General features: G+C 36.0%; 1 protein-coding gene across 1 annotated transcript in view; it reads left to right on the top strand.

Annotated features, from left to right (window-relative positions):
• Positions 1–12,891, top strand: part of KALRN (kalirin RhoGEF kinase) — a gene marked incomplete at its 5' end in the record, with an annotated part of 302,460 nt that overhangs the window by 206,197 nt on the left and 83,372 nt on the right. The window contains 1 exon segment of the mRNA XM_032209049.1: positions 1,583–1,619. Within this exon segment, the coding sequence (XP_032064940.1) occupies positions 1,583–1,619 (37 nt within the window).

The following is a 12,891-nucleotide window of genomic DNA, read 5'->3' as shown; positions in this document are numbered from 1 at the left end:
GGAGGGGAAACAAGCTGCGTACGCCAGCACGTCTTGCCGGGGCTGGTTTCTTGCAAAGTGTTGCTGCTGTTTCCCAAGGTGCAAAGGTTAGTAGATCCTAAACGGCGAGGAAGTCCTTTAAGTCTAAAGGTGGATTTGAAGAGAGGTTACTCACGTCCAGTAAAATAAGCATGTTGCTGTCCTCCCTGAGTTGTTCAGGGGTTGTTTGTTTGTTTTTTAAATTCCCCACAGAGATTAGGGAGAAGATGCTGAGTGGATGTTGTCTTTGTGACTTTTGACTGCTTCTGAACTAATATTGTATTTATTAAGTGGTTCTCTGTGAATCCCCCTCGAATGGGTTTAGCCTGAAGAGGGGCCGCTTCTCATAGACCTTTTAGAGCTGCTTATTGAGCCAGGATATGTTTTAGACAAGGTATATGATTATTAAGCCATTAATTATAATTTGCTTTATTCTTTATCTATTATTCTGTATGTTTTATTAAGCCTGTTCCTAGATCCAGCATGCTAAGCCACGATCTGTTTAACTATAGATCGTTTAATCGGCTACAGTTGACTAAGTTCTTACAATATGCTAAACTGATAACCAATAAATATAAATGCACAGTTGCTCTCTAGTCAGCACAACTGTGGAATAAGTAATATAAACAATTATAATACAAAGTACAATTAGGAGTGGAGAATAAAGTTATTTCACAAGAAACAATAAGGCTTTTTTGGGCCATTGTAAGTGAACAGTTTACAAAGTTAGAAATAAAGAATCTTAAAGAAATATATTTTTTCCTGCCATTAAAAAAAATATCTATAGATTCAAAATATTTTGGCAAAAGCGGTCTATATAAATAAAAATGTCTCCTGAAGCTGAAAAGACAATTTATACCTATAGTGTATATCAGGGGTGAAGCCCCATCACTGGATACTGGCACACAAAACCACACCCTCTCCGGTCTGCGGAAAAACCTTTCTCCATGGAACCAGTCCCTAGCAAACAAAAAATTGGTGGCTGCTGATGTATACAGTAGTAAGCTTCTCCCCTTTCTCAGTATTTTTGAAAAATGCTGAAAGTTAGTTTGTATCTAAAGCTTTATGTTAATCAGGTATGAATGGTGTCAGGTAGTTCTGTATAATGCCTGGTACATTTCATTCCACTAAGGGCACATAAAATTATTGCGTAGATTTTTTTTTTACTATTGTCACTTATATTTATGCAGAATTTAATACAGTTGGTCTCTTATTAACTTAATGAGAAAGGCGTTATTATTATATTTTATCCCACTTTATGCCAATTCAAGTTTGTGAACATACCTAATGTTCTTGCCTGCTCTACCCTGGGAGATTGATTAAGCTATGAGTGACTGATCAAAAGTCACCCAGCTGACTTTCATGCCTAAGGGAGGCTTAGAACTCAATTTCTAGGCCAGGACCTTAGCCAGTACATCTATAAATGTGTACCGTACATCAGTATAAAATATAAACATGACAGAATGAAACTAAAAAAGTAATAGCATAATATCAGCATTTGTCAAATAATCTCTGGACCTAGTTAGTTCGCTGTTGGGCCAAATCTTGAAGTATCAATTGGCAGACTCTATAAGCCACAGTTCAAAATTTGAAAATGTTTTGTAGAACTGAACCTTTATCTGCCAAAAGAAGTAAAATAGAACAGTCCTTTCTGATATATTAGTCAATGGTAAAGAAATAGGCGTAATAAAAATGTCTTGGTAAAACAAGTGCACAAAAAGACATGTGCTAAAATCTCAACTTGTCCTACATTAGAAGGAGAGTCCTTCCCTGAAATAAGTGAAACTGAGGGAGTGTCTGCTATCTTACTCCAGGAAGGGAACTGGTGATAAAGGAACAGATACTTGCAGTTAAATTGTGTAATGGTTTCTGTAGGTAAAAAAGGGCTGCTGGATGATCCAGGAATTAGCCTCTGGAATATTTCATATAGTACTCCTTATTTGATCAGAGCTACACAACATTTTGGGAGGAACTTACTGCCCCGGTTGATTCATTTAACCTTTTCTTCTTAGACTTCTAACAACCATAACAGAAACTTCCATATGCCATCATATACCTATATTAATTTATGTGGGTGCCAAGATATTTAGCTGGATTACAGGGGTTGTGATGGACCTAACCTGGTTAAATTTACTAACAGTTAAATGCTTATTGGGTTTGGATCCCAGCAACGGATTACTGAAAATTTAGGCAATGGGAGAAATGCAAGTAATCTTAAATTCTACCCTTTACAATCCCCCCTGGCCTCAAGGTTCCTTTAATGTTTGTTCTAGAAGATAGGAAATTCTCCACAATGGTGGATTTTTAAGACCAGAGAATAATTCAATCAACAATGGAAACTAACATTGTTGATAGAATTATTTCCCTTCATTCTACTATCGGTGTTCTCTGATAATTTAGAAAACTCTAGTTATCTATGTTCTAAGGCTATCTTATAAATTTTTAGAAAATAAATATAGAGAACTTGGGAAAGATTTATGTATAACCAATAATTTTCTAAACAATTATGATTTCTGCATTTGAAAATTACATATAATCGCAAAGTGCTTATTATCAGGTAAATTACATGTTATGTTTTCATACTTTATAGGCATAAAAATTGTGACTAGTGCTTCTGTGATGTGAATGTACAAATTATGCTTATTTTATCATGTAGGATATAATGCATTTTATTGAACCTGTAATAGGCAGTATCAACAACCCACAATACTGTGTAGTAACAGCCTTTCAAAAAGATGTAAAATGGGTTCACACCAAGCCTAAATGTGGTTTCAGTTGAGCATGATTCCAACTACTGTGATTTTTGAATTTATAAGTGAGCCAAGCCAGTTATTTCTTCATACAGTCCCTAAAAATCTGTAGATTACTGTACTGTTTGAACCGAGTTTCATAGTTTTCTAAGTGTGTTTAAAATGCTTGCCATTAGTAGTATAAACCTTGCATGAGCACAGAGAAAAATCATTTTTTAGGATTCAGTTTTGTTGAATGATTTACAGAAAGGAAAATTAAAATAAGATATTGTAAACCTTTTTCATAATGTCTGTTTGCTGTATAACTTACACACACACACACAAACGGTTTTAGGAAATGAGCAGCTTTTGTCTGGGGGGGAAAACTGAGAAACTAAGCTAAACTTTAAAAAGGTATGTTGACTGATATGCTCTTAGAAATAATACTGTTTTGTCAGACTGATTAAAAAGTGATGACTTTTAGAAACCTCTGTTCTTTAGTCACATGATTTTTCTCTTTTTTCCATTTCTAACACACAAACTATTGCATTTTTCATAAGAAATACTAAGCAACAAGATATTTTCCATTGTCACCCCAGTGATTATATAAATTCAGATTCCAGCATTGCAGAAAACTAGTGAATATTAATGGGAATAAGGCAATATTCAAATGACCTGGTTTCATTGTATGTCAGCCTTTCTAAGGTAGGTAGATCAGACAGGAAACATGACAAATAAGTTACTTATACTTTAAAGTCTACATTAACAAAAGTATATTTAGACTTGCAAGTCTAAATATACAAATCTCCCATGTCTCCTTTACAAGTTGAGAAAGGGTTTCTTCTGATCCTCACGTCCAAACCATTAGGCACTTGTGGGCTATCCCATCTCTTATCTGGTGGTTCCCTAAGCAGCATTTCTTCACCCCATTCCTCAAGGTCTTTTTTCACATACAGCGTGCTATATTTATTATAAATGTTACATTATTACATGTCATACCTATTACATACATAACATTATAAAACTTACATATTACGTTCAATCATTGCAAAATGATCACCATTTTAAGTAGATTTTACTTGAGGGGAAAAAAACAGCATCTTTTACATTTCTCCAGTTCAATACAGTAAACCCTAGGGATATCTTTAATACATGAACCTTGGCATTTTGATAGGCTGATTATATGGGTAAGATTGATGTATGTTACTGTGTTGAAAAGTGGGAAAGACACAGTGTGAAATGTAGCCTAAAATAGAGAATAATTTATAGGAGTTAGTGTGTGGGAGTGTGTATATAATTTCTGTGTATCCTTATGTACTTGTTCAGAATCAGAAATGTGCAACATGTCCTAAAGGATAATTCACTAGTGGGGACCCTTAGAATATGTTTGGTTTTTCTTCCTACAAATAACTCCATTCATATGTTGGATAAGATCACCAGACAATTTTAGATTTTATATAAGAGTCACATTCAGCTGTGTGGCCTTATAAATCTAATAAATAGAATCTCTTAAGCTTCACAGGCTATTTTACAAAACCCAGGCAATATAAGAAATGAACAATCAATTACCCAGATTACAGGTGTTTAATTTGAAGGTAGGCCCAGTGTAAGAGTTTTGGTTTCTAATATGTCAGGAATGCTCAAAAGTTTCCCATAAAATGTGTGTGTAGATATAATGAACATAATTAGGATTATTTTAGGTATAGGATATAATTATATTCTGAGATTACTTTAAATCTGTGTTTTTATAGCTCCTCCAATTTCCCTGTAACCTTATTTCTCAAAACATAGACTGATAAGTACCGATTGAGTGCTTCCCATTCTGTGGAAGGTCACTTTCAAAAAATTTAATCCAGCCAGAAGTAATATGAAAACAGACTTGTTAAAAAGAAACAGAATGGAAGTTTAGCTTGCTTATGCTCTGTAGATTACTGATAGATGGGTTTTTTTTTTCTAAAGCAAAGTTCCAAAATAAACTTTATTTAATATAAACATTTCAAATGTTAGCAGGAACTGCGTCCATCTACAAATAAGTCTATGTTCGGTTTGACGTGATATCTTGGCATACTGCTTCTCTATACAATGCACAGACAGACAGACAGACACACACACAGCTTTCATATGGAACACTATTTAAATGTCATCTACTACTGCTCTTGTTCTAAATTAAACCTGAGAATATATTTTACCCTTTCATTTATTCCTAAGAAAAGCTGAAAATGCAGGTGTATAATCAGGCTATGGATCTTGTAACATCTTGTGGCTACTTGTAGATGGACATGCTTTTTATCCTACCCTTCCATGAACACTGTGGAGCAATTCTGGTTTTTTAATCCCTCAGAAAAAAGATGGAAAGTTCACAAATAGAAGACAGTAACATCTGCATCCCCCATAAAATACCATGAAAGAGGCAGGATTATAGGGTGCTTAACTATTAGAAAATATATCTGGGTTTTTCTTTCTTTCACAGGCTGTTGAGAAATGCTCTTGAGTTGGTAAACCCATCAGTTCTGGGAACAGCAGGAGGAGAGCTTAATACTTTGCTCAATACACAATATCTCTAGCCTAAAGTGGCAAGCATTAAAATTGTTATTAGCTCAGTTAGTGTTAAATGTGCGGTTGTGTGCATTTTGGACATGGCTTTCTTCTAGTATTATGATTAGATCCACAAGCTTAACTTAGTTTCAAAGGGCAAAATATAAAATTGGAAGTGTGACCTCTGTTGGGATACACCTTAAAAGGTATCTCTCACAAGGCTGCCTAAACACTAGTGTGCAGTCTGGATAAAGGGTTATTTAGTTTTAAGTGTTCCCAATAAGTGCTAGGCACCCTCCAAATCACATTTTTCATTTTAAATGTGGATTGCTACATTGCCATACTAGATGTGGAACTTAGTTTAACCTTAGAAGAGGCTGTGCGGATGACAAGAAAGTACTAGAGATGTGCAAAGCATTTTGACCTTGAAGTTCTCAGATATCATTGCTTCTTTGGTTTTCCTGCACGTGTAGGATCATTATTACTGTTTCAAAGTGTTCTGGCCATTAAACAGGTGTCATTTGGATTTTTGTTTCTAGATCTGAACAAAACATGCCATTCTACCCTGCACATGAAACAGATTTTTGATGTTTCAGAGCATTGCTCTGAATATTCTGATCATTTCCAACAGTTGAACTATTTGTGGCCTGTGATTAATTTGGGGTTTTTTTTTCCCAATCACCTTAGCTAATACAGCATCAAGGACGTGTAATGTTGTACTGCTACTGGTTTAGGTAAAATTGTGAAAATTAGAGTTTGTGTCAGTGTATGGCTGGGTTATACATGTATTGTGTTGTGTTTTGTAGATAGTGCAAAGATATGTGTGCATGTATGCTCAATTCTGTTTCACATATAAAACATCGTTAATGCTGCAGAAGCTATGCACTATGTTAACTTGGTTAATTTGCTAAGCTTTGCTATACATGTACATACTCATGTCCTGTTGATTCATGTATATAAATATTATTTAAGATTTGATATGTGAACTCTTCTGTCTCTTCAGAATGTGAATTATATTCATGCAATAAATAAAAAATGGGAACACTTTTTTTTTTTGCCAGACTGAAACCATCTCATATAGCCAGGTAAAAACATCAAAGAACTCCACAGTTGCTTGTATCAGGCAGGCTGTTAAAAAAAAAGGCCTACTAAATCTAGAACTGACCAGTTGGTCAAACACATTATTGAGACAAGCAAACAAAAACCGATCAGAATGTTTTGTTAAAATCCTTGTAAAGGCATGTTAAACAAACAGAGCATACATGTGCTATGTTTGTGCTTTCAAGTCAATGCTGATTCCTGGAGACTGCCTGGACAAGTCCCTCTAGTTTTCATGGCAAAATTTCAGAAGTAATCCTCCTCGGGCTAACAGTGTGACTGGCCCAAGGTGACCCAGCTGGTTTCATGCCTAAGGCAGGACTAAACTCACTTTCGCCCAGTTTCTAGCCTACGGCCCTAACCAGTACACTTAACTGACTCTCTACACAGGGACTGGGGATTGAATTATTCTTTCCGTTTAAGATATATCAAGAAAACTTAATAATGGCTAATTAGTCTCACACAATTTCTACCTTTAGTGGTGCCTCTCCATTTAACAGCCATAGTTGAGTCAAAAACTTAAAAGCATTTTACAGAAGATTAAAATCTAGGGGGGGGGATCACACTAATGCCAAATTTCCAAAAGGAAGTTAGAGCTAGGTTTATTAAATAATAGGTAATATTTTGTCTGTGACAATAATGTCTCCAAATAGCTACAGCTTTCAGTAAGAGTTCAGTTTATTTAGAGATTTTTTAATCCCACCATTATTTTTATAAGTAGCTCAAGTAGCAGACATAAAACTCCTCTCTCCTCCTCACAACCACATTCCTGTGAGATGAATTGGGCTGAGAGAGAGGAGCTGGCCCAAATCACCTACCTGGCTTTCATGCCTAAAACAGAACTTGAATTCAGTCTCCGGATTTCTAATGTGCCTTAACCACTAGACAAACTGGTCTTTCCAAGTTAATTGTTTTAAACACTTTTAATCCTTTCACGTTAATTGCTTTACAATAATAAAATCTTCATTGGGATGTAATGAAGAACTTGCAGGTAATACCCCAGAATTCATGTGAAAAGTTCACAGTGTACAGGAAAATAAAAAAATAATTACATTTTTAGCAGGCCTAGTATCTATAAGGCAAGACTGTAAGCCCTCTACTTACAGTCATTTAACAACACTCTGGAATTATGGTAGCCTTGGAAACGGTGCTTTAAGGCCCGCAAAGCACTTCTGGCCATTGCAAAATGTTGTATCGCCATCCCCACGGCCATGCAATTGTGATCTGGTTGCTTGGCAACCTGCTTGCATTTGTGACCATTTGCCAAGTGCCTCACAATCTTGTCATCACCATTTGTAATCTTCCCTACTGGTTTAGCTAGAAAGTCAATGGGGAGGGTGTTAGGATAGATTGCCAGCTGCTGCTGTCTGTCAATAGGACTCCCTCTCATCTGGGTGGAGGGGCTGGCTGAAAGAGCTGCCAGATGAGGGGAGCCGGATTCTTTCAGTGGGGTGCAGAAACAGACCTCAAATCCTGAAGAGTTGTGCTTAGCTCCTGCACTCTACCAAAGAAGATCTCTGCACAGAGGGGAGCTGAAATCCTTACGTGTAAATCACCCTAAAGGCAGGATAGAAGTGAGGAGTATTGGGTAAATACTGAAAGTAGTTATACCCATCACTAAGGCCCACTTATTTCCCCCTTCTGGTTGTGTTTCTTGATGCATCTTTGTTTCTAATTAGCCTAATTAAACTAAAGATGAGGAGTTTTCATGCTTGCAAAGCCCTCTGGAAACTGTACAGACTCTAGCCAAATTTGAGAATTAGAGAACAGGGAAGAAGTATGAACAAGTACAAAAACAGATTGGATCAAATATGGGGCTGCAAAGAAAAACCTTGCAGCAGGGGAAAAGTCCTCAATACATTCCTATGAGAGAGGCAGTTGGGCAGTGATCCAGATTTTTAGCAACTGCTTTTAACCCCCCCCCCTTCTTTTACTCACCTTGTCACATGACCCAGAATGGAAAACAAACAGCTTGCCCAACTGCATACACACATGAAAGGAGAGGAGAAACATGCCCACATAGGGATGCAAGACCCTTCATTGCACGGATAATAATTCATATGCTACCTAGGGTTGAGTTAGAAATAATTTCAGAAGCTATGCTCTGTATGGCTTCCCTTCCTTGTCCTCATGTTAAATGAGTAATAATATTATGAAGGGAAAAATATTCAACAGTTAATTATTCTGTGATGATACGCACAGTATGTTCTCAGAGTTCTCAGTGTACTCTCTGACCTCAAAAGAGGATTGCTAACTTATTCTACAGTTAATGCTTTCCTGGTAGCCACTGTATGTTTACAGCATACTATACTACATACATAGTTACTTTAACCTTTTTCTTAAATAGGAGCAGCTTATGCACACATAATAAGAAACTGAAATCTGCACTGGAAACCCGATGTTTGTGGTAATTGGCATATAACTATTACTACAGAATCTGCATTGTTAATGTTCAGGGTTAGTGGTGTGAAATAGATGGCTTAGTTTTTATTAAGGTAAATCATTTATCTGATTATAATATCTGTATAATTGTTTCATTGAGGAAAACAGCTTTCTATCCTAAAATTGTTCTCAGTGAACAACAGACATTGTATTTACCCCAAACGAAGACTACCAATTAAAAAAAAAATAGTGGGGTTGAAACCTGTACACATATATGAAAATTCTTGTGTAGTGCTCAGCTTTTGTCAGCCAAAGTGACCCTTTCCTGCTAAGACCAATGCTGGAAATCTCCCCCTCAGTATGGAAATATAAGAAACTAGCAAATTATTTTATTTTTCTTTTCTGTAAAATGAGGCAGTGGAGTATAGGGCAGTGCTTACTTGAGGTTTTTTTTTATTCCTTGTTCCCTGCATTTCAGGGTAAAGTCTGCCTTGAGTCGAGCTGATGCCTACCTGAACATATCCATGCTGTTTTCTTACCAACAAAATCAAAGTGGTTTGCCATTACCTTCTCCTGGAAGTGCTTCATTGTCTAGTCTCCATTTCAAGGATTTCCTGGTGATCTGTCCAAGTACAAATCAGTTCTGATCTCATTTAGATTGTTTAGGTATTATCACCTACTATGACAGAATATATCTACTGAACGTTACAATGATGGAAAGTATTGTCAAAACACATTTCATGAGCTTCTGTCGGTGATAGTTCAGAACCAGAGTTTCTCAGGGACAGAGATATAATTATGTTAATAACCACCAATGACCCATCTTCAAAATTGAAGTCCGCAATACAGAACAGATTTTCTGGGGAGCCCTTTTTCAATTATTGGACATAAAACTATACCTGTTCTTGGCCCATCATCCACAACTAATGGCCCATCATCAATAACTAAACTTGAGAAGATAAACATCATCGTAGAACCCTCTCTGATGCTGTATTCATTGCTAGCAACACAGTTGAACAGATATTTCACCCTGAGCGTTTGTAATAATTTAGTCCAACTTTCATCTAGTTATCATTGTCTGAGGTCACATCAAGTCTGTAGGCCTTGCCTGCTCTAGAAGTTTTCCTATTTCTCCAGGAAATTTAATAAACCTAACATCTCTTTAAGGAACTGCTAGAGACCTCCTACAACTGCTCTACTGATTGTCATTATCAGGAACATCCTCTATGATTGATGGAAGATTAGATCTGGGTTTTTTACAGATTTCTTTCCTCTTCGTGAACATCTGAGATTGCTGGATGCCAAGTTTATTGGGACTATTTCCTATGACAACGCATATCAATCCTCTGGCTTTTCAACATGCAGCTTTTTACTACATTGATGATGCCCCAAGGATAGGGGGGAATTTGAGCTCCACGGCTTAGTCAAGTTGAGTGTTTGCGAAACTATTGCCATTGTCCTTTGTTAGCCTAATTATTGAGGGGAGAACTTGAAATGTTGGGGGGGGGGAAATACATGGGACCAACTACCATCATATGTTACTTCAGCTGATGCATAGGTCACAAATGGAAATGCAGTTATTACAAGGACACTGCCTGCGGACAATGCCAACACAATATTGTCAGAGTAAATCCAGTCTGAAATGATGAATCTTGCATAATTTGTTTGCTCACTATTCTAAACTGTACTGGGAGGAAAATAAATTCAAAGGTGCAATTGAAACATTGTCTCAATTTAAGAATGTGAAACTAGTTCCAGATTCTAATATAAAATCAACCAATAAAGCTAAGGATTCTTCAAATCCCAAAATGCTGTAGCAGAACACTGTGTGTGTGTAATAAAGGTCTGCTTGCTATTTGAGGTCTCATTGAACTGGTTATTTTGTTTAAGGAGTTGTACCATCCAGTGGTGGGTTCCGGATCCCGTCGCAACCGGTACGCTGCGACGGGACGGGCATCCACCTCAGGCACACGTGCTGCACCACGCCACTTTGCGCACCCCACTTTGCGACGCTCTAGCATGCGCAAATGGCTCAGTTGGCTTAAAAGCAGGTAAGGAACATGGGTGGGCCCACCAAAACACCTGTTCCGGTACGGTGGCCGCTGCTCCCAGCTGCCACCTGTATGCCCGTACCGGGGCGTACCAGCCGGAACCCACCACTGGTACCATCCCAGATTATTATGATGGAGCTATGAAACTCTTTTTACTTGTGGGGGGAATGTATTTCATCTAAGGAGTATAAAGGCAACATGCCCAAAAAAGATCATTTAATTTTTCCCTGAACACCAAAATTGATTCAAGTCTAATTAATTAAATATAGTTTAGCCTTGTCCTACAAGCCTACTATTTTCCCTTTTTCCCTCCCTGTGACTTTACTTTTTAACAGTTTCTAGAGAAATATCAGTGGTATTTTTAAGCTTTGGGGGATTCATAGACCATGTATGCATGGAATACAAAATGATTACAAGTTAGTGAGGTTTTCCAAACTGTCTGGGAAAAGTCAAAAAGCCATGAGCACGTCAGTATTAATAGTATTCTCCAGCAGTTTTATTGAGAATTATGTAATTGTGTATCTTTAAGTTTTCCAATGGAATTTCAAATGTGTCTTAGGACAAGAAGAATTTATTTTAATCAAGTAATGAAAAATCCCATCAGTAAAGAATATAGGTGACAACAAGCATTCTTTTTTCTCAAATAATAACTAGGTATTCACAGTAGTTATGTTATCCAAGCTGAAGATATTTTATTATATAAGGGTGCCTAACTACTTCCCTTTATAACCTTATTTTCTATTTTCAATGAATTCTAATATAAAGATGTAAATGCATATTCAAATGGACAGCTCTTAAACTTTGCATGGCAGGAAAATTGTATTAAAGATTAAAAACTTTGAACAAGTTTGACTTGTTTCCATATGCTTCCTGAATGATAACTATGAGGAAACAACTGAAAATATGAAGATGTACTGGCTAATGAAATCCTTTCTTAGCAACCAATATTTATTTAGTATTTATTTCTCAAACTACAGAACTTGTATGTGTTTCTATGTAAGGTACAATGTACCTTTTTTTAAAATGGTAGGGGAAGAATTGTCAAGTCAATTAGTGAAAGAGAACCATGAAAAGGTATGATGGAGATTTTAGCCTATTTTATGCTAAAAAAAATAACTATGAAAAAATATACTTATTTTGCCAAATAAATTTGGATATATCTTTTAACCACTGTTTGATCAATATCAGTATAATCTAAAACAGAAATAACATTCTAGGTCATACATTCATTTTAATAATTGAAATTCTTCCCATTAGTCACAAATCTTAATTTTTCCCATCTATGTAAATCCAACTTTATCACATTCCATGTTGTAATTATTTTTATATAACTTTGATTTTTTATTAATAAGAGTAAACATTATGGTTTGTGTGTGAACCAGATCTATATAACATTTTCTCAGTACTTAGTATTTAGCTCCAACGCTTAATACTTTCAAAGTTGTAATACTATATTATTTTGGAGTAGTTCAAGGATGAGCTGCATGCTAATCTAGTTTAATGTTATAAGCATGTTAATGAAACATTACAGTAAAGGGACAAAAATAATATACTATTTTTGTTTTTAATATAACAACAAACCTCTTTTTAAACTTGTTATAGTATTGTTTATTTCTGATGGAATCTTGCTTTTCTCTATTTGTACCCACAAAGTTTAGCGGGTGTCTAAAACTTCAGTAATGCATGCAACAATATTCAAACCGCACATGAGCTAGCTCTACATTATCTGAATTTTGAGTGCCTCAAATGGTATCAATTTACAATTCACATTCAATCAACTATGAACTAAGTTCATTAAACATCCTGCATCAGATGTGCATGATGTTATGGCTGAACTCACACATTGCGTTAACCAAAATATGGTTTATTTGATGTAGACATGAAATGTATAAATTCAATCGTTGTGGTTTATAAAATCATTATGTGGCCTAATATATGAAGTCAGTCTGTGACTAAGGAGGGATTGATAATGGTTATAACAGGCAATCAGAGTTTTAAAAGGTAAAGTGACAGAATATAATTTTTTAGCTATTAAAATATAAGCATATTTTTTCCTCATTTTCAGTTAATAGTTTTGG

The sequence above is a fragment of the Thamnophis elegans genome, chromosome 1 (assembly GCF_009769535.1).
Source record: "Thamnophis elegans isolate rThaEle1 chromosome 1, rThaEle1.pri, whole genome shotgun sequence".
In the NCBI taxonomy this organism is placed as follows: domain Eukaryota; kingdom Metazoa; phylum Chordata; class Lepidosauria; order Squamata; family Colubridae; genus Thamnophis; species Thamnophis elegans.
This window is presented reverse-complemented; position numbering and strand designations above follow the sequence as displayed.